Genomic DNA, 20,931 nt, shown 5'->3' on the forward strand with positions numbered 1-20,931 from the left:
CTCTACAAATTGAGACTCCAGGAGTATGTACTTTATGTATGTGCATACCAGTCGTAATCTTAAATCTGAAACCAAAGATTGTTACCGATTAACATAATCATTGGAGTCCTTTATACACTTGATACGAAGCTGCCAAATAATTTTGGACCTTTCCGGGTTTTTTTTCTCCTGAACGCGGGCAATACATAAAGTATGAATCATAATTGCCTGTCCATCTATCATCATTATTATTTAATTTGTCAATCATTGATACGGTGCAGTAGTTAAAATGTCATGAAATTCATAATGCAATTATAGGATTTAGTCTGATCTATATCATTTTTGTCAATACACTATAGATTTCGGGGGAAAAAAAAAACAACCTGGAAAATTAAACACAAGAAGTGAAATCTACTTCAACTTTTAAAAATAGGTGTCCCAGCTTTGTTTGTTTTATTCTTAATAATATTCTTAATTCCAGATAAAAATGTAAACGGATATCTCATGACCAATAATTTATTCTGCTATTTAAAAAGATAAGATTTCATGCATTGTAAAATAATTTCAATAATTAGCCTGGTTGATTTTATTCAAGGAGAGGCCGCAAATCAATTCAATTAAATTCATTACAGTTGTGCTGTAATTTAAGTATTTTACAGTAATTCAATACAAACTCGTAGCTCTAAATGGGCACACTGTAAGTTTAAATATTCTATATAAGATGGAATTTTCCAAGTAATAGATGCTAAGTATGGCTAACCTATTGAGTGTTGAATTGTAATTAAAAAAGAAACCTTTACTAGTATTCCAATATAATAATAATGTTTCTTTATTAGCCCTATACAATTTCTTGCATTAGGAATTCCTCTTTTCGCATACCCCAGCTTTTCTCCATGAGACACAGACACACAGAACAGAGTATCACTATCAAACCTAGCCAGTACGTCTCTGGAAGGTGGGTGAAGTCGAAACACATGAAGACACAATAACATGCAAACTCCACACAGAAAGCTTTTCAGTCAAGGCTTGAACGGGACATTGAAAATGCACTGAAATGTGCTGCTGCTAGATTCGTAGTAAAATCTATTTTGATTGTCCCTCTTCAGCTTCCGTACTATGCAGTAATTCAAGTCCTCCTCGGGTAGGTTGTGTTTTTGAAATGGTAGTACGGTATGCTTATATAGCACGAGTTTCTGAATTGATAATCGTATCGTTGAAAATATACAAGTAGTATAATATAATCGATGTACGATTTGATTCTTTCTTATAAAGACGAAAATAGCCTGACGGGGAAAACGCAAAATATATTGTCATTTCTGGACTATTACAGTATTAACTTGTGGGTACAGCCTGCAATTTGTATTTCTGTATACCCGATTTTCCAAACTATATGTTTGAGGGGGAATATGGCAAGAACAAAGTTCTGGTGCTTCTAGTGCTGTTGCGACACGTGTTAAATAGTGAACTTTGACACAGATAAGAATTTGTTAAAACGATACCAGCGCAAAATCAGTTTAAACTTAAAGTCCGAGGTGCTTCTAGTAATTTTTCGAAACATTTTGAGAATTTATCATGTTCACAGTTATATATATATTGTACTTTTTCTTCCATTTAAAGACAAAGTTGGGTGTTGCTTAGTCATATCAAATTGGACTTGCTCATGAGTCTTTCGGTTTGGTGTTGCGTTACATACTTTACATACAGCGCAACAGCCAACTTTGAACTGAGAAACCCGGTATTACATCATTTGCATTAAAACACTATGTGTGACAACAGCCGTGTTTAGCAAATGTTGTAGTCGAGTAAGCATTATCTTGGGAGGCGGTAAACAACGAGTTTTTACAAGATAGTACTAAGTAGGCGTCTTTAAGAAGTTTCTTATTTTAGCTGTTCAAGCTTTTGAATATAGAAATTAAATTATGTCATGGTACTTTATTTAATTAAACTTCAATTTATATATATATATTACCACAAAAGCCTCGTTGTTGCAGATACCCTGGCTTCTTATAAGAAATGTGTGGATGAGACGCGCGGCTCGATTAGATCATTCTAGATCATTAACGATCTAGAATGAACCGAATGGCCTCTCGTTTGTAACTGTTCAACCACGTCACGGGGTAGTTTGATCCATTCACCCATATGGTTGTACTGAAGTCATTAGCAGTGAACTGAGTCAGAGGAGGTGTCTTTAGTGATTATTGAGTGTCAGATCTTGTGTGGTGCAGGTGATCCCATCGTGTTGGCAGCCATGGCACATCCAGAATCCCATTCAGTGTTTGACTGCCACCAAGAACCTTCTTTGCTGGAGGGGCTGCAGGAGGTCACTGACACCCAAGGACTGGCCATGCCTACCAATGCCATCTCTCCTAATACAGGTACATTTTAATGTGTGCACTGCTTTCATTCTGCCTCTTTTCACCCTCTTTTCCAGAAACTTCCCCCTGTGATCATAAAATGTGTTAACACACCTTAAAGCCAAGACACTAGTCAACCCATTGCTTAAGCGTTAGCAAAAATGTTATTAGAGCTTCATATAGTTTTATCTGAGAGATTTGCTGCCTTCCAATTTAAACATTTATTTATGGAATGCAATACAGTATATGTCTCTATTGTGCTTTCTTTTGCTTTGTTTGCCTTTTTACTTGTAACTTTTAGTTATGCAAAAATGTCAATTACAGGATTATAAAAAAACTGTAAATAATGTAGTGTAAATTATGCCTCCAGTTGCTTGCGAATGAATCAGTTTTATCTCTTTTGCTTACATTGAAGGTTTTCCATTGTTCATTGCATGGTAGAGCAAAATATAGTTAAAAATACTCTGTAGTATTTTACCACCCCATACTGATTAATGAGCTAATGCTAGAGTTTGGGTAAGTGTTTTTCACAGCATTTTTACAGCTGTCTTTAGACAGTGTCAAATAATTTTCTGATGCAAGACTGCTGTAACTCCATCCCGATCATCAGTCATTAGGAGCTCTTACAGTTCTCCTGCTGTAATACACAAAAGAGCTAAAGGTGACCAAATGTGTGCTGAAGTGGTGGTGATCGAAGAGGGGGCTTTGCCTATGCATAAGACCTTTCTACAGTGTGGGTATGTCGCTAATGGAGACTTCTTTCCTTCTTCCAGATGAAAAACTTTTAGCAGATAGCAGTAAGGGTCCGAGTGTAACTATCGTCGAGGTATCTGACAGGATGTTTTGCTCTGCCTGCCAGTGCCCTTTTGAGAGCCGGGAAGAGCAGGTGAGCCTCTTAGATTTCGAAAGACTGCTTTTTAAGCTCATTTACAATTTTAGAAGTCCAAGTCTAAAGTCCCTAGTCTGTAGACAACCTAAACAGTTTAGTAAAGAAGAAACAGTTAAGCCTCCAAAATCCCAAAGTTTGACAAATGGAGAGTCTTCTGTAAAAGAAAGGGCTGCATACTCTTTCTTTGTATTTTTTTGTGAATCTCCTCTCCTTTCTCCATTTTTTATTTGTAGGTGTTTTATATGAATATGTATGAGTTTAAATCCTTTTAAATCAGTTTCAGAAGTGTGATGATAAGTACTTTGTTTGCTTAAAAAAATGATTTCATTTTTAGAAATAGTTTTGAAACAAGGTGGTCTGTCATCTAACGACATGAGATTTCACATTTGACTCACATTAGAATACCATTGAGAATTACTTCTCTTAAGAGATTTCTTTATTTTAAGTGACTGTGACACTTAACTCTTCTGTACTAATGTTAGTTCATTAGGCTGAGGCGCATTATCAGTTTCTTCCTTGGCGGATACCTGAGTTCATTGAATACATCGGTAATTTTCCTCTCATTTTCCTCTCAAAATAATTATTATATACTCAAGTATATACTGAACTATATATCCTGGCCTATTTAATTTGCTATTTTTACTTATAATTCACTCACTACTTTTCTTTAACTAAATAATATCAAATCATATCATAGAAGGCAGTCACCAGTCAGTGATAGGTAATGAAAACACAGCCTAGACTCAAATGTAAATAAAAAAAGAAAATTGTAATTAGTATGTCTTCAGTACATCTATTAATTTTAAATTTACATTTACATATTTGAAAATTCCCTTCGAGATAGCTAGGGTGAGGTTCACATAATTTATTTCTCTTCTGATTTCTCTTCACAAACGCAATATGTCACTTTCAGAGTCAGCAATGTCTGTATGCATTCTTTACTGAGAAACTACTAATTTTGTACTATTATTATTATATGATATCCTTGGGGACTGTATTCCAGAGATCTGGGGCATAACAAGAGAAAGCCCTGTCACCCATAAAGTATAAGCTAGTCTGGGGGACAAACAGGAGACCAGAATCAGTTGAACAAAGATTGCAAGGTGGAGAGTAGGAAGATAATGAGGTACTGAGGTGCCAAGCCACATAAAGCCTTATAGGTGAGCATGGGGATTATGATGTCGACACAAAACCTAGTAGGAAGCCAGTGCAAGGACTCCAGGACAGGAGTAATGTGATTGCTTGGAAGCAGCTTGTTCAGAATTGTGGCTGTACTGAAGTTGAAATTTGTTTAGTTTGGATTTAGATACCACAGTGATTGGGGAATGGCAGTAATCAATTCAACATAAGATGTAATCTGATTGTCCTATTGTCCTATTGTAAGTGACTCTCAGCTGCACTTATACACAGAGTCTTGGAGATGACCCATGCTTAATGTGCTTTGGTTAAGACAATCTGAAAACAATGATGTGTGCTGGTTTCCTTTTGCTCTCAGACAGAACATTACAGACTGGATTGGCACCGGTTTAACCTGCGGCAGCGGCTTTTGGGGGCACAGCCCACCACTGCTGAGGAGTTTGAGAGCCGGACTGGAGCAGGTACCTCATGGCGCTGCATAGTCTAGATTGGTAGGGGTACCAAGTGTGATAGGAAAGTAGTTACAGGTTTTCACACTACCTCAGAAACAGTCATGCTGTCGGGTTGCTTACAGTCCCCCCATAAAATTATCAAATGTTCTTATGAACTGAATAATGAGTAGAGTTTTGGCACAGAGTTTGGAGCAGTTGTTTAAGTAGCAGTGCAAAGATGACCTGCCTGAAAGCTGATGAGTCTTTCAGCTACAGTGGGTTGTCTGTGTAGTCAGAGGCAAATTGGTCTTCTTTAGATTTATTAAAAGAATGTTTCTTATTTCTACTGTTCCCAATCCTGGTCCTAAAAGTCTACACACCCGCTGGTTTTTGTTTCAACTGAACTGTCAGTTACACAATTGTACCCTTTTTGGACTCAACAATAGGTTTATTTCAGTTCCTAAACATGTTGCCTTTTAACTGTTGCATAAAATAAAATCCCAAAATTTGGAGTAGAAAACAAACTTGCAGATATTCCAATTAAGCAACTTTTTAGTTCAGTTAAGGCTCTAGTTACCAGTAGGTTTGTGGTAGGTAACCCACGTCTTATATTACAAACAACATAGAGCATTTACCATTTTTTAAAGTAAATCCTGACTTTAGAAGTTTTATTTGATACTTAATGAACATTGTTTTAGATTTAGGCATTATGTTTTCTACATGGAAGCACAGCACAATAGATAAGGATTATTGGGGATTTCACTTAGATTATTCTTCCTCTGTTTTTAATTGTTTCATAAGTTCCTGTTTGATTTGCTAGCACTGTACCTTAATGTTGATCCATGTGATGGGAAAAGAAAATACATTTTTTTTCATTTACAGGTCAGTCTGCCTCACAAACGTTTCGGTATTGTGTTTTATTTCTCTTACTTGATGGGTCTGAACTATTGATTATTGACACTTGAGATGTCTGCTGTTGGGAAATTCTGCTTTATCAGAAAGATGCTTTTAAAAATATTCTCTTGAAAACTACTTTGCATTAGTTAGTACCTGCATTGGGATGTATCTGAAGGACTCCTCCATTACCAACAAAGCGATACAAGACTAGCTCCTAGGATTTTATTGTTTTGAATGCTTGCGAAATAACAGTGCTTGCTGTTTGCTGTCAGGTGACCTGTCCAGTATCTCTGGGTCAGACTCTGAAGATGAAGGCTCTGACAGTGACTGGGGTTACCGTGGTGATCGGGACAGTGGCTCAGCTGGGACAGACAGTCCTCCTGACAGCGAGGTGTCGACCGGGCGCATTTCCTGCAGAGTCCTCTTCAGTAACTCCAAGGGGGAGTATCTGTCTGTCTACCGCTGCATACTTTGCAGCAAGAAGGTACAAGCAAGGATAGAGGATAAGCCAGTCGAGAGCAGAAACACTGTCGTATACTGCATCTATACTTTCTCCATACATTCTCTCACTTTAGGGTGCCTGGGTCTACAGACTGTATGGTTGGATCATTTCTGGCAGATGTGTCAGTTTTAAATATTGAGCGTAAAAGCCATGATTATAAAAATACAAAAAAATATTTTTTCATTGTGGCACACTGCGGCCACTCTTGCATCCATGCCCCAGAGTGAAATGAGGTTCTTCTAAAGTTCTTCTCTCTCAGTTATAAATTCAGATTTAACACCAGGCAGTGCAGGTACTTTATAATGTGATCTCCAGGTGCTGTTGATATAAAGACAGAATGCTCCAAAAATGATAGTCTAATGTTATGGTTCTGTACCCCCCTGTTTAATGCTTTTTGCTTATAACTAGGCAACTGTGTCTGATTCAATTTATTTTTTAACTAGTCCAGCTGTTTTTACAGCATTATTGTAAGTTTTAGGGGGGAGTTAAGAATGATTTGATGTTAATGCTGTCAGTACTGTCCCAAATGATATTGTCCTTTGGATAAAGTTTAATTGTGTCAAGCTCTTCCTCAGTTCTCCTGCTGTCTTGCAGATGGAGAGTGAAAATGACCTGGCAGCCTCCCTACAGAAGCTCAGTAAGAAGGCTGTGTGGGTCATCCTGATGGCTGGAGGAGGGCATTTTGCTGGAGCAGTGTTTCAAGGGTACAACAACTTCCTTTCTGAAAAAGTTTTTATGACAGGAAAGTGTTGACACTGTTCATTGTTGACACATTTATTTCAGCAGGTGCTACATAGTTATTTCTAGATTCATAATTACACCACCACATAGCCAGAAAACAACAAGACCCAGAGATAATGTAACAAATAATAATAATAAAAATTGCTTACACTTGTATAGCGCTTTTCTGGACACTCCACTCAAAGCGGTTTACAGGTAATGGGGACTCCCCTCCACCACCACCACCAATGCACAGCATCCACCTGGATGATGCGACGGCAGCCATAGTGCGCCAGAACGCTCACCACACATCAGCTATCAGTGGGGAGGAGACCAGAGTGATGAAGCCAGTTCAGAGATGGGAATTATTAGGAGGCCATGATTGGTAAGGGCCAATGGGAATTTTGGTCAGGATGCCGGGGTTACAGCCCTACTCTTTCAGAGAAACTCGGTGAGATTTTTAATGACCACAGAGAGTCAGGACCTCGGTTTTACGTCTCATCCAAAGGACGGCACCTCTTTACAGTATAGTGTATCCTTTCGTCTGTGGAATAACTCTTCATTGTAAAACTATGTATTAACTTTGGGTGAAATTATTACACACCTGAGGACCTTTTGTTATAAATGGAAAAGCTATAGAAATAAAGGTTGTTGAAGCAGTCTTAATAAGAAAGGATCTCATTGTGATACTGTGCTGTTCTTGTTCTGATGTTTGACCTGAGTTTTATTAGATCATTGATCTTATGCTAGGAAAGAAAGGCAAAATCCTCTTATAGATGAGATATTAGCATCTACAATATGTATAGTCTCTATGCTGCATCTGTAGAGACACCTGTTGACATACTTTTCATCTCCAGTTCTGTTCTGTTAGCTGGAGCACGTAAACAATTGTGCAGACCTCTTTCTCCTGATTTTCCAGGAGGGACATTCTGCAGCACAAGACCTTCCATCGGTATACAGTTCGTGCGAAGCGTGGTACCGCACAGGGCCTGAGAGACTCCCAGAACCGCAGCCATGCTCCCAAATCTGCTGGCGCAGCCCTGCGCAGGTACAATGAGGCCGCGCTGCTGAAGGTAGGGCCATCTCTTCCGTCTGCTTTCTTACTAAACTCGACCACTTTCCCATTCAGTTTCTATGCTGAACAGTCTCAAGCTGTTTGTCAAGGCCAGACACTCCTGTTGTTCAAATTTACTTGCTCCAATCTTACAGTGTAAAGAAAGGGATGCTTTTCAGTACTAGTGTGCAAAATCAACATTATAATGTAATGGATCTGCTTTTGATTGTATATGTGGTGGATTTATTCATTTGTAGTTGTGCTTTTTATTTTTTTACTTAATAATAGAATAATTAATATGTTGTTATTCAAAGTGATTCCATTAAATTGGGGTTTTTCTAAAGCTAGAAAAGGTTTAGGTAATCAATATCTTATGACATTATATGCAGTTAAGAAAATGAATGAACAAATAAGTCAAATTTATTTGGACTGAGAGACATACATTTCTCTTTTGCCTGAGGAGTGCAGGTGTCACATTCCTGCTTTTGAAGAGCTGTTCCTGTTTTAATAAACATCTATATTATTGTAATTGATGGTTTTGGTCGCTTGTCTTTCTTCCTCTTCTGCAAATATAAACTTTTGTGAATTTTGAAATACACACTTTGAGAAGGATTCAGGAGTCTCATCAAGCTTCATTATAAACTCATTTTTCAGCTCACTAGTTTCTTTTTGGTGGTGGCCGGTGTTAAAAATGCTGAAGTAATAGTTGTAATAATACTAATTGTAATTTATTCAACATAACCTAGTGTTCTTAATCAACAAAATAAAATTTAGCATTTGTACGACATCACACTAATTAGCAAATTAAAGCACATGGAGTTATCGTGGTGTTAAAAGTTTGTGTTTTTTGTTTTGAGTAATCAATACATAGGAGAGGATATGAGGCCTTAAATGTTCTATTTGTATCTTTTATTAGAATTTTAAGTAGATCCTCCACAGTGTTAATTTTTGGGTGTTTATATTGTTCATACTTTACAGAGCCTAATTCTTTAAGTAACTGACAAGAACTGATAAGAGCTTCCCAGCATGACTTTCTGTATTAGTATCAAAGTGCATTGTTTTGTCTGTAAAAAATGCATCCAAATAAAATGCAGGAAAAAAAGATTTAAATAAAAAAATAAACCTGTCACAGACAATTGCACTTTAACGCATGTTGCTGAAGTGAATTCGGTCTCTTGATTGAATAAAAAGGGCATTATGGTACATGCACCAACATCTGTAGCATTATCTACTGTCCGTTTCATATTAATGTAGAATAAGCAATGCAGGATGGTCCTGGCTTACTCTGGCCCTCAGTACTACTGTGTTTGGCTGCAGCTACTGCTTTGTACTATTGTCATGTTGCCACCCTCATCACTTGCCTGCATGTTAATCTCGGCGAGTGGCAGAACGTTATTTAGTACAGAATGTACAATGAATTGCACTTGCCACGTGCTTGTTCGTTTTCATTTATTTTTATGTGTTTTTTCTCTTGCATATTTTTGTGGATGCGGCTGTACCTTCCTGGTCCCTATTGATCAGCAGCAACAATTTCTTTCTAACTAACCATGTTATTAGGGCTCCCATGAAGAGCCTGTAGATGGGACTGGTGTAGAGTACTCAGGATTGATGAAGGTGCCATGTGCTGTGTTGCAGGATATCCAGGATCTGCTGGAGAGCTGGGCGAATCACCTTAGTGACGCCAATGCCATATTCCTTCGTGCCCCCTCCTATAACCGGGCCATGTTCTTTGGGGGGCGCCCAGCCCCGCTGGAGAGGAACGACCAGCGCATCCGCACACTGCCCTTTCCAACCCGTCGCCCCACCTTCCGCGAGGTCAAGAGGGTACATGAGGCCCTCTCCACATTACATGTCTATGGTAAACAATGTTTGGCATTAGAATTAAAAAATGGTGCATAAAATAATCTTAGCTGAGATCTATGGATCAATATAATGCTAGCTATGAAAGGAAAAGAGACATGAATGGTAACCACTCTCACTATTGCTTAAGCTATCTTTAATTCTCCGCATGGAGCTGTATCTTGGACAAAGGAACGCCATGCCTGCATAGCTGCCACTAGAGTCACTAACACTTCTGCCAAGAGAAGCTAGTTAAGTTGATTATGACATGGATTCCCCAAGCGGCAACACATGATTGCCCAGGCGCTAGCAAGTTTAGGGTTATATTAGTCAGCCTGGGTTCTCTCGGCCCTCAGTGACTCCTGTGGTCTCCAAGGTGCTTTCAGGCTCAGAGTGGTGTTAGTGGGCCTATCCTCTGATTGGCACTGCACCGCCATTCGGTGTGTTAAAAGAGGAAGGTGAGGGTTTGAAGGTGGGCGAGTCTTGTTTTTCCCGATGTGTGATCGCTTGACTTACATCGTGTAAACCAAGATGTGAAAAATATCAGTTGACTCTTCCAAATTCAGTGATTATAATAAAAATAGTTGACATTTCTAATTTATAAAAAAGAGACTTGTTTTTAATACTGTGGTCAATAAATTATAGTGTTAATTATAAAACATTGTATGTAAAGCTAAATCTTGCTTATTCATAATGAGCTATGTTTGATCCCATGTATAAAATTTGTATTTTTGTCTCGGTTTGGGTCGATGAACCATGCTAAAAAACCACAGGGATGAGAATTTTTTGTGGCCGTATTTTTGGTGGCCTCTAGTGGTGTCCATGGGAGAAGACATTACACCAAGAGGATAAGTATTGATTTTGCATTGCAGGAAAAGACACTGATATTGCCAACATCATCAGTTCTCCAAAGAAGGTGTGGAAGAAGGCATCGAAACCATCACAAAAAGCCACTTCCGTCCTGCAGATAAATGGTGAGTTAGTGGTCCTAAAAGCATGATGGGCTGAATTTATTGGTATTGACTACAGAATTAACATTTTACAAGGGCAGTGATTTGGACTTGTGGATTTTCTTTTTTTCTGTTTTCCCTGAAGTTGTTAGTACTGTGAATTTTGTGTCTCCAGAAAACTGTTCATTAACCCCAAGTACACTGATAATCTTTTCTTGCTTTTTCATTGGATTGCATTTCATACACAGAAATGAGCTTTGTATGGAAGCCCGTTTCCGCCAGGGAGTAAAAAAAAAACGCGCTATGGTATCTTAGAATTGCGACTTAGTAACTCAGAATTGCGACTTAGTATCTCAGAATTGCGACTTAGTAACTCAGAATTGCGACTTAGTATCTCAGAATTGCGACTTAGCAACTCAGAAATGCGACTTAGTATCTTAGAATTGCAACTTAGTATCTCAGAATTGCGACTTAGCATCTCAGAATTACGACTTTATATCTAACATTTGCGACTTCGAAATAGCCCATATTTCATTGTTTGTCCTTTTGTTATTGTAACGGATTCAGGTTCTAGGGCTTGTGCCCTCGCCGCTACCACCCTAGTTCGTGCCTCACTGCATTGGCTCGAAAAGAACACTTTCTTTAACCCCGGCAGCCAGCATCCCTGTTATGCGCAGGGGAGGGCGTTGCCGTCACCACACTGCAACCAGATCATACAACCTGTATGTCGGCCATTCCGTTACACTATTTTCATGAATGGTACAGGATCATAGGATCTATAAGCTTGAAGACTTGTCTTGTACAGTGCCCTGATAAAAATAATTACACTAATTTTTATAGAATCTCATTTCCACCAGTGAGGCTTCCATAGTACCCGGATGGAATAGTACACGGTGGGCTTTTTAAAAATAGATTTTATTTACGGAGACAGAATATGAAATAAGATACAGAAATAGGTACTTCACATCCAGAGGAATTCACAATTATAAAAGCGGAAACATACTTTTTACATATTTTCATTGTATGTCCTTTTTTACTTTAAAAAAAAAAGGTCTTCTTTAGCTCAGATGGCAAGACCTGGGTTCGAGCCAATCCAGTGAGGCACGAACTAGGGGGGAGTGGCGAGGGCACAAGCCCTAGAACCCGAATCCGTTACAATAACAAAAGGACAGACAATGAAATATGGGCTATTTCGAAGTCGCAAATGTGAGATATATAGTCGCAAATGTGAGATATATAGTCGCAAATGTGAGATATATAGTCGCAAATGTGAGATATATAGTCGCAATTCTGAGTTGCTAAGTCGCAATTCTGAGTTGCTAAGTCGCAATTCTGAGTTGCTAAGTCGCAATTCTGAGTTGCTAAGTCGCAATTCTGAGTTGCTAAGTTGGAATTCTGACTAACTAAGTTGGAATTCTGACTAACTAAGTTGGAATTCTGAGATACCATAGCGCGTTTTTTTTTTACTCCCTGGCGGAAACGGGCTTCCATAGCTTTGAGCCATTTATAAGTTTAAATAAAAACTAGTCAGTATGCATGAACGTTATTATGTATAGGACCTTGGGATCTGCAGGTTTTTAATTCTTCACACTTTAAACAATCAGGTTATTACTGTGTTAGTTGTTTTACTTTTGGTGACAGAGGGCTGATAATGTAAAGCAACCAGCAAAAACTGACGGATATATTGCATAAGACTTACAGCGAGGCTAGCTAGTTTTGAAATATTCCATTGATTAATGTACGACAGTATGTGTGTATGCTTTCCCAAGGACAGTTTCTCCCTCATGTGTCTGTTGGCCCATGGCGCGGAAGTCGGGCACCTGTCAGATCTGAGCAGGGGTGCGGTGTGTTTTGTCTCTGGCAGCAGCAGTGGAGGAGGAGGTGGAGAAGGAGTGCTCTGGAGAGGAGAGCCCTGCAGTGGAGCTGGAGACAGTGGAGCTGAGCCTGAGCACGCTGGAGCTGAAGGAGTTCGAGATCTGTCCACGCAAGAAGAGGCACAAGAAAAAGAAGAAGCGGGCTGCAGCAGCAACAGGTACAGGTGGTCAACATCTTACAGTTACAAAAAGTGACAAGAAAAATGAGGTTATGCATTAAAGGTATCTCATGCTATCTTATCTCATGCTGTTAAAGCAGAGTTTGAGTAAATCAGATATGAGTTTCTCCACACACTTCGCACTTGTTTACTTCAAATGTAAAGTTGATGACATACTCACCATGGTTGATGGTTGATGACCAGTTCACCATGCTTTGTATTTCTGTATGCCACAAGCTATGAGTGGTATTGTTACAATGCTGCTGTACACAGGGCACAGCCGTGGGTGAGATTGGGCAGAATGCAAGTGCAAGGGACCGAAAAGAGCCGAGTGTGAGGGTTATGAACTCTCAGGATCAACTGAGAGAAAGTGAAGAATTAGAAAGGCGATTAAATGTAAATAGCCCTGGCCAGATAGCCTGGAAAATAGGAAAGCTGGCACTGTTTCTGATGGACCGGGCATTTAATCATCATTCAGAATGATGAGCCCACCAGTGATCGGGTCCTGTGCCGAGCTCCCGAGGAAAAGGAGGCGAAAAGGAAAAAGTAAGGGGAGAGGCACTCAGGTCAGTAACCGTGCTGTGTCTGGTAGGCCTCAGAGAGCAGAGCGGTTCAGCCACAGTGGCAGGGCAGGAAACTCCTCTCCTGGTGGTCTGTGTGGAGGGAACCAGAATCCCCGGTGCCTGTGGGACAGGACTGACGGAGATATCTGCTGGGAATGGAACCTATCCAACAACACAGTCCCAGTCAGAGGTCCCAGAGGGAGCCCAGGGAATGGAATTCCATAACAAGGAAGGCTTCGCTCGGACCCTGATTGGTGGCTTAGGATAGAAGAAAAACAGAAAATAAATTAAAGGGGAGAGTCACCTAGATGCAGAACTAAACTCTTGTCTGGTATTTGTTACTGTGTATGTTCCACAGTGTACAGCTAGTGACAGTTTTGGACAGTTTGTCTCTTGTTTTTTTTTCTACCCTGCGTTCTTAATTTATGGACTCAATTCTCAATTATTGAGATATTTTAAGCAGTTTTAAATTTTGCCCTGGGAGACCCCTAAAATAAACTAAACACCAGAGTTGCCATATTTACCATTTATGTACAGAGGTCATTACAGTGTAAGATTGGAAATGCATAGTGTCAGAACTATTTAAACAAAAATAAATATAAACTCTCAACATGTGTGGTTCGACAAGTTATATCACTACTTTCAGGTGCAATAATGTAATTATTATTACATTTTGTTTCAATGGATTAGATTTACACAACTTGTTTGCTTCTGCTAACCCTCAATACTGTAGAAGGAGATAAGTGACACAAACATGGAATTAAAATCAGAATTTATCTCATGTACATGTTTTACTTGAAGGGGTTTGCTGTATATTTCGCCTTTTTAATTCTACAGGTTTCCTGGTTGTAACAGGCATTTGGTTCGATAACTAATTGTTTTCTATTTCAGATTTTTTTAACTGTGACTTTACAGTCAGAGGCAGGCAGTTTTGAAATGTGATTGATGGCTGTCTGTGTTTAGACTTGGTGTCTAGGGAGTCAGTTGAGCAGAGAGAGTACTCCGAGAACCCAGAACCAGCAGACAGTGTGGAGGGACCAGAGAGGTCCGTGGCAAAGCGGAAACCCAGGAGGAACAGGAAGTCTCAAGCTCATTCTCCAGAGCAGGGTGAGCTGGAAGGGGAATGGCTTTCTTTCTTCTTTTGTTATGACATGTTTTGTAGTAAGGGTATTTCTCCCTAGTGTATGAAGAGCAGTTTGTTAATTAAAAATTGAAAAGGAAGATTATGTAGTTTAGGTGGGTAGCTGCGTCAGCATGCGTAGGCTGCAAAGGAACAAGTAATAGGTTTATTCCACGCTGAAAAGAGAAGAAAGAAAACACAACGTTTCGGCCGTGGAGCCTTCTTCACACACCTGAAGAAGGCTCCACGGCCGAAACATTGTGCTTTCTTACTTCTCTTTTCAGCGTGGAATAAACCTATTACTTGTTCCTTTATGTAGTTTAGTTTCACTTTTACATCTCACAGTATCCCATTATATGTTAGTAAGTAATTTTTGTAAAGATTTCTGTTTAGTTTGTCATAAACAAGCTACAAGCTGGAAAAACATTCTATCATATTAACTGTCTGGTAAACATCACATCTTCACTTTCTGTGTTGTGCTGGTTTTGGCTTACAGTGTTTTACCTGTGAATCTCAGAACATTGAATAATACAAGTTTTCTTCCCCAGTACATTTCCTTGCAATACACAGTGAAGTATTATTAGACAGTTGAGTAATCATTGAAGCAAAGTGTATTCTATTCAAAAATATTCCATGAAAAGTATACAGAACCGGGACATACAGGAAAGGGAAAACCTCTGCAAGATTCCTGTGCTGTGCTTTAATGACATCGCAGTTTGATCTGCTCCTCTCCAGGCATGAGCGCAGAATACCCGGAGTACGGCCTGCGGGACTCCCTATACACTGCCTGTAAGACTGGAGATGTGGAGACCCTGCTGAGCCTCCTCCAGCCGCAGGGCCCAGGGAGGGAGGATGGGACCTGTCCTTCTGTGCAGACGCATGCTCCAGTGACCTCTGACCTGCTGAATAGTGAGATTGACCCCGCAGGATTCACCCTGTTGCATGTTGCAGCTGCAGCAGGGCACAGAGCTGTGATCCGGCTTCTGCTGGATGCTGGTAGCGACCCTGCATGCAGGTACACAAAGCAGAGTCATCTGCACAGATGAACAAGACGTCTAAAACTATGAGGAGAAACAAGAGTATCACAAACAACTTCCATTTTGTCTAACTCTTTCCTGTCTAGGATTAAAATGAGCTAACAGCACCTCTTTAAGCCTCCTTAATGAATACTAAATAGTAATATACAGTACAATTGTTTAACGTTTAATTTCTTATGGTCATTCTGTAATGGTCTTGAAAGAAGGCCCATAGGATTTTTAAACAACATACAGTATATTGTGATTTGATTGTCCTGTGGTAAGAATTTCAGTTCTTTTAAGTAATTATTAGCTGAAACTGATGTGCAGTCATTGGTTTATTAAAAAAATGGAATAAAGTTAAAGGGGAACTACAATGCTATTTTTAGATTTTGGGGTTAGAAAGAACTGGCATTGATGAGTGCATTTCAAACCACAATGAAAGTAAAATGTACACAGTAACATGTAAAACCTCCAATTTACATCACAAAATAGATTACATTTCCAGGTATGTGCAGTGCCATATTCTGCGATTCAGAACAAGGCAACCAGTCTTCTGCTTAGGTGAAGTGTCCCTATTACATGGTAAACAAGCAGGCTTGTGAATACATCTCTTTTAATCCAATAGAAATATTGCTCTCGATTTCGAGACCGTTTTTGCTGACAAATACTACTTGTTAACTCTCGGATCATGATGTGAAAATGTCTGCTGTACAACTCTTAATTATTTGCTTTTACATCACATTACATTAGTCATTTTAGTGACTAGTGAGCAGGAAGGGCCACTTCACATCTAAATTTTTGCAAACTTGACAACATGGCAACTATGCAATACTTTCACATACTGTAAAAACGTTCACTATTTTGTGCTTACTTTGGAATTTATAAAATGTTGCAATACCATCAATTCATTTATTTTGTTACCCAGATTTAATAACTAGTCTGAGAAATTGGAGTTCCCTTTTAAATTATTAATCATTCATAATTATTTTGATAAAAATGTAATAAATACATTGTAAAATATACAAATAAAGTTGCAGAGAAATCTAAAAAAAAAAACTCATCTATCCTAAAAAAAGTGCTTAGCAGAAGCTGTGTTTTTAGTTTGAGTTTCTCTTATCGTTCTTAGAGACAAGAAAGGACAGACTCCGTACGCAGTGGCTGCTGAGAAGGATACCAGGAATGAATTTCGCAAGTACATGGCTGAGAACCCTAACAAATACGATTATAGCAAAGCACAGGTAGGCTTTTTGGATGACTTCTGTAAACATTTTGTGTGTTGCGAGACAACTTTAAGTACCTGAGCTTTTATGTTGCTAACTTTCCACCAGACCAAGCTACGTATGAAAAAGACATGGGTGTTTATGTTGACACATTGCTTATATTTTCCAGACAATGCCAGGAGATAAATTAAAGGCAAACAAAATGCTTCAAATATATAGTTAAAATCATAGAATTCTAATCAAGAGTTGTAAAGTTAAAATTGTATCATGCATTAGCCAAGGTGATATTGCCCTGCTCAAGTAATTCAGTTAACCTGTAATCTGTGATTAGATCTTAATAGTGATATACAGTACATGAAAGGGTTCAAGGAAATGTGCTGTGAAAGCTTGATGGCAGTTATAATTGCTCTGATACACAGGCGATTTGAGATTGTGGAATAAACTGATTGTGTTTGTGTATGAGGTCCCAGGACCACTGACGGCGGAGATTGAATCGAAAAAGATGGAGAAGAAAAGGGCACAGAAAGCCGCAAAGAAGCAGCGGGAGAAGGAACAGAGAGAGGAGAGGAAGAAACAGGAAGTGGAAGAGGAAGAGAAGAGGAGATACGCGGCACTCAGCGATCGAGAGAAGGTAAGACAGAGTCGTGGAGCTGCTGTGTTCACTTATCTCTCCAAGAAAACAGAAATTTAATGTGCTCACTCACTGGGGGGAGTCAGATTAGTCCTTTACTTGAGAAGGGGAAAATGACTAATACCAAATATAGTGACTAGATTGTTAATTCTTCAGTTGCTAACCCACTAATCGAGATCTATTGTTTATTAGAAAAGCCTATTTGTCTGGCATAATGTCTTATACACAGCAGAATAATATAAATAATATCTGTCTTTTTTATCTCTGGAAAGAATCAGTTTTTCCTTTGTAGAAAATTGCCTTTTCAAACTTTCAGAATGACTCTTTTATTCATAAATAGAAAATAAATGTAATTATGTATAGTTTATAATACTGTCATATTCAGTGACCTCTGAATTTTAATTTTATTGGACAGTACTTCGACATCAAAATACTAGCATTGTAAAATCCCCACCCCAATGTGACTATAGTCTTTAAGAAATTTGAAAATCTGAAAACAGAGCAGAGTGTATAAACTATGGAGCCATTTTAAATTCACATTAAAAAACAATGTTTAATAGCCAGACTCTGAACCCTGTAATAATAATAAAGAATTAAATAATTAATTCTTTAATTCTTCCACAGAGAGCTGTGGCAGCAGAGAGAAGGTTGGCGCACCAGATAGCAACAAGTGGAGGCACAGTTTCTAATGCAAGGTACAGTGGGGCTATATACTCAATCCTCAATCCTATAAAAACTATGGAGAAAAAAATAAAGATTAGGAAAATGGGTGAGGTATTTAATAAATCAAGTACAGTACTTATTTTTTCAGGTTTGGGAACTCTGGTTCTTGAAAGATGAAGATCATTCATATATTTGTTCTAAACAAACTCGGAAATCTTTAAATTGTGCAATGCTTTTTCATTGATTATTTATTACCTACAAAACTAGCTGGAATGGGGCTCTCCTGGAACAGGAATGGAACCTTCTGTGTCTGATTTTATTCTTCATGTTTAGTATTTATTGAATATTTGATAGGAGGAGTTTTCTTTGTTTGGACTCAGACTATAATTCTTTCTAGTAGCTGAGTCCTCTGCTATGCCTTCACCCTACCTGCTTTCTTAAAATATGTGTGCTAGTTATAGACATGATAATTCACATGATTACAATACAATACAGTCACCATACTGCAGTAAAATACTACAGCTATTTACTGTAAAAACATAGTGTATTTAAAAACTGAATGTTTTAATAAAAGAGCAGTCTAATGTCTATGACTGTGATTTGTAGAGATAAAAATTTTGTAAAGATTCAAGTTACATCAATCCTGGAAGGGAGTTATTCTGTGGAGTTAACAAATCCTAGAATACAAGGAACATGGTTTACATACATATTTATTGTAAATTAAGCATATGAAGTGATAACATTTCCTTTCAACTTGGTATTTGTGGTTGTGTTTTCCATTTTTGTTTACTATTCAATGATGAAACTAGTGGTACTAGTACATAACTGGTTGGCCAAGTTTGAAAACTGTCAAGGAGTTTTAGTTACAGTGGTTTTGATTTCACATGTATACCAAGTCCAAAACACAAAACCAAATTAATGTGCTTGTGTGTCTGTATACTACTGCTCACAGTTTACTCTGTCCTGCAGTTTGGTACCTGTGAACTCCTAAGCTGTAGTATTTCTGAACTCTCAGAAGCTGACATACTGTGTGACTCAACGGGGAGCTTGTATTGTTGTTGAAGACCTTTGGCGCTGTGTTTCAGACGCTGTTGGCAATGTGGGGAATCACTCCTGGGAAAAATCCCTTTTGAATACTTGGACTTCTCCTTCTGCACCACATGCTGTCTGCAGGAGCACCGGAGGAGCCGAGCTCCCACTGCCAGGCCCTGATGCAGCAGCTGCCTAGCCCCCCCCAGCCAGGACAAGGCCAAGAAGCTTGTCCTGACAGCTCACACCTCCAAGACCTAGTCCTGACCGGGACTGGACCACCGTAGGCCAAACCCAGCTTCAAATCACTGAGCAGCAGCTAACGCTGGTGAGAGGAAGAAGCTCTATTATCTCCATGTTGGAGCTCATTAACTACAAATAGAAATGAGCACTGAACAAACTGATGCTGCACATTTTTTGCAGAACTTATAAGAAATCCACTTTGATCTATTTTTCCATCAGCCATTTTGTCTTGCTGCTAACCATTTTTTTTCCAATGCCCATTTTATATTCACTAGTCATTAGTGTAGATTTGGCAATTATTTTAATTAGCATCAAATGGAAGTTTGAGTTAAATCTCAATAACGCTGCAAGCTCATAATTAGAATGTACAGGTGATTGGCCAACACACTGCAAGATCTCCTTTACCGCAAAAGTCTATTGGAAGCTCCAGATTCTTGTCAGAATGTTTTTCTGAAACTTCACAATCTATCGCAAGTGTTTTAATCCAACTCCCCCACAATTGTGCGAAAGGGGAGTCTGGTTTTAAACAGGCATGCTTGTAATATAATTTAAAAAAGCTTCTAAACATTTTAAAACATTTTACTGAAAATAAAGGATTCTGCAGAAGTTATTTTTTTTGTTTCCTTTGGAGTAAAAGTTTCAAGATAAACCTGCCAAGTTTTTCATTGGAAATAATTAATCAGACATGTCAAATGTGATAAAAAGGAAAGATTGTTTATTGGCTCATTATCAGTAATGTCACATTCGTGTGAAGAAGTTGAGTTAGACAATAAAACACGTTTACACTGTTCTGCGTTTCCATTACTAGGTGTCATGAAAAACCGTATCCACACAGAAAGCATCTTACTGTAGGTCTCGAATTGAACCCAGGGTTCCAGCAGTAAGAGTCTGCAAAGCTAACATCACACCACCATGTTTCCCCGCTTTCAAAAGTGTGACTCTTTGAATTTAAGAGATACTAGATGAATATTAAAAACGATGAAAAAAAATTCAAAGTCAGAATAGCAAAATAGCTGATTTCAACGTGTTACAGTATGTTCAGAGGAAGACAGGCATCCCATCTAGTCCTGCCTAGCACACTATGCATCTGCCTGCAAAACAAGGCACTCCGAATGCACAAAATCATTGTTGAGTGTTGTACTACATTTATTGGACAAAAGTTAAGACTGGGCAGACACCTGGCAGATGACATATAATGTAAACGTAATAGGGTTTTGCATGCAGGTAGCAAAACCTTAGAATATGTGCAAAACGGAAAAGATAGAAGAGGCCACATGGGTGTTTATGTTGAGACATCATTCTGTCAACGGTCCTGTACTGTCCACCCATTTTTGCAATATTATTTTTTTAGCAATAATACAGTCAAAAAAGTATTTTTATATTGAATTGCTACTTTAACCTTTGATAAATCACATAGGATACATGTAATGGGAGTAAGTGGAATTGAGATATTTAGGCGCCTGAGAGCTTTCCCCACTGTGGAGGTCCAGAATGACTGTATGTGCTGACAATACCACAATAAGTGCAATAGTGATCCTTTGTGTGTTACATTGGAACACATTCCTGTATTATGCCACTTCATCTTTTTCAATTTATTCTGGGGTATAATAGAGTCTGTTTAAAATTTTGTACTGAAGCAGTTTGTTGTGTATAGCTCTA

At 38.7% G+C, this 20,931-nt stretch overlaps 1 protein-coding gene across 5 annotated transcripts; it reads left to right on the top strand.

Moving 5' to 3' along the window:
• The first annotated feature begins 993 nt into the window (after nucleotides 1-993).
• Nucleotides 994-20,061, top strand: ankzf1 (ankyrin repeat and zinc finger peptidyl tRNA hydrolase 1). Of its 5 annotated transcripts, none has more exons than XM_088607332.1 (16): nucleotides 994-1,120; nucleotides 2,205-2,354; nucleotides 3,107-3,219; nucleotides 4,718-4,820; nucleotides 5,960-6,171; nucleotides 6,784-6,893; nucleotides 7,829-7,982; nucleotides 9,599-9,821; nucleotides 10,675-10,776; nucleotides 12,617-12,784; nucleotides 14,311-14,454; nucleotides 15,203-15,482; nucleotides 16,613-16,724; nucleotides 17,170-17,337; nucleotides 17,962-18,032; nucleotides 19,086-20,061. In XM_088607332.1, the coding sequence occupies exons 2-16, from the start codon at nucleotides 2,228-2,230 to the stop codon at nucleotides 19,210-19,212; spliced, it is 2,214 nt and encodes a 737-aa protein (XP_088463458.1). In that variant the 5' UTR covers nucleotides 994-1,120; nucleotides 2,205-2,227; the 3' UTR covers nucleotides 19,213-20,061. The 5 variants fall into 5 exon arrangements, with proteins under 5 accessions (XP_088463458.1, XP_088463462.1, XP_088463461.1 ...); XM_088607336.1 differs by having other exon boundaries at nucleotides 12,620-12,784; XM_088607335.1 differs by lacking the exon at nucleotides 994-1,120 and adding an exon at nucleotides 1,128-1,149.
• Nucleotides 20,062-20,931: the final 870 nt, after the last annotated feature.

Source organism: Lepisosteus platostomus, chromosome 14 (genome assembly GCF_059453375.1).
Source record: "Lepisosteus platostomus isolate fLepPlt1 chromosome 14, fLepPlt1.hap1, whole genome shotgun sequence".
NCBI classification, from domain to species: domain Eukaryota; kingdom Metazoa; phylum Chordata; class Actinopteri; order Semionotiformes; family Lepisosteidae; genus Lepisosteus; species Lepisosteus platostomus.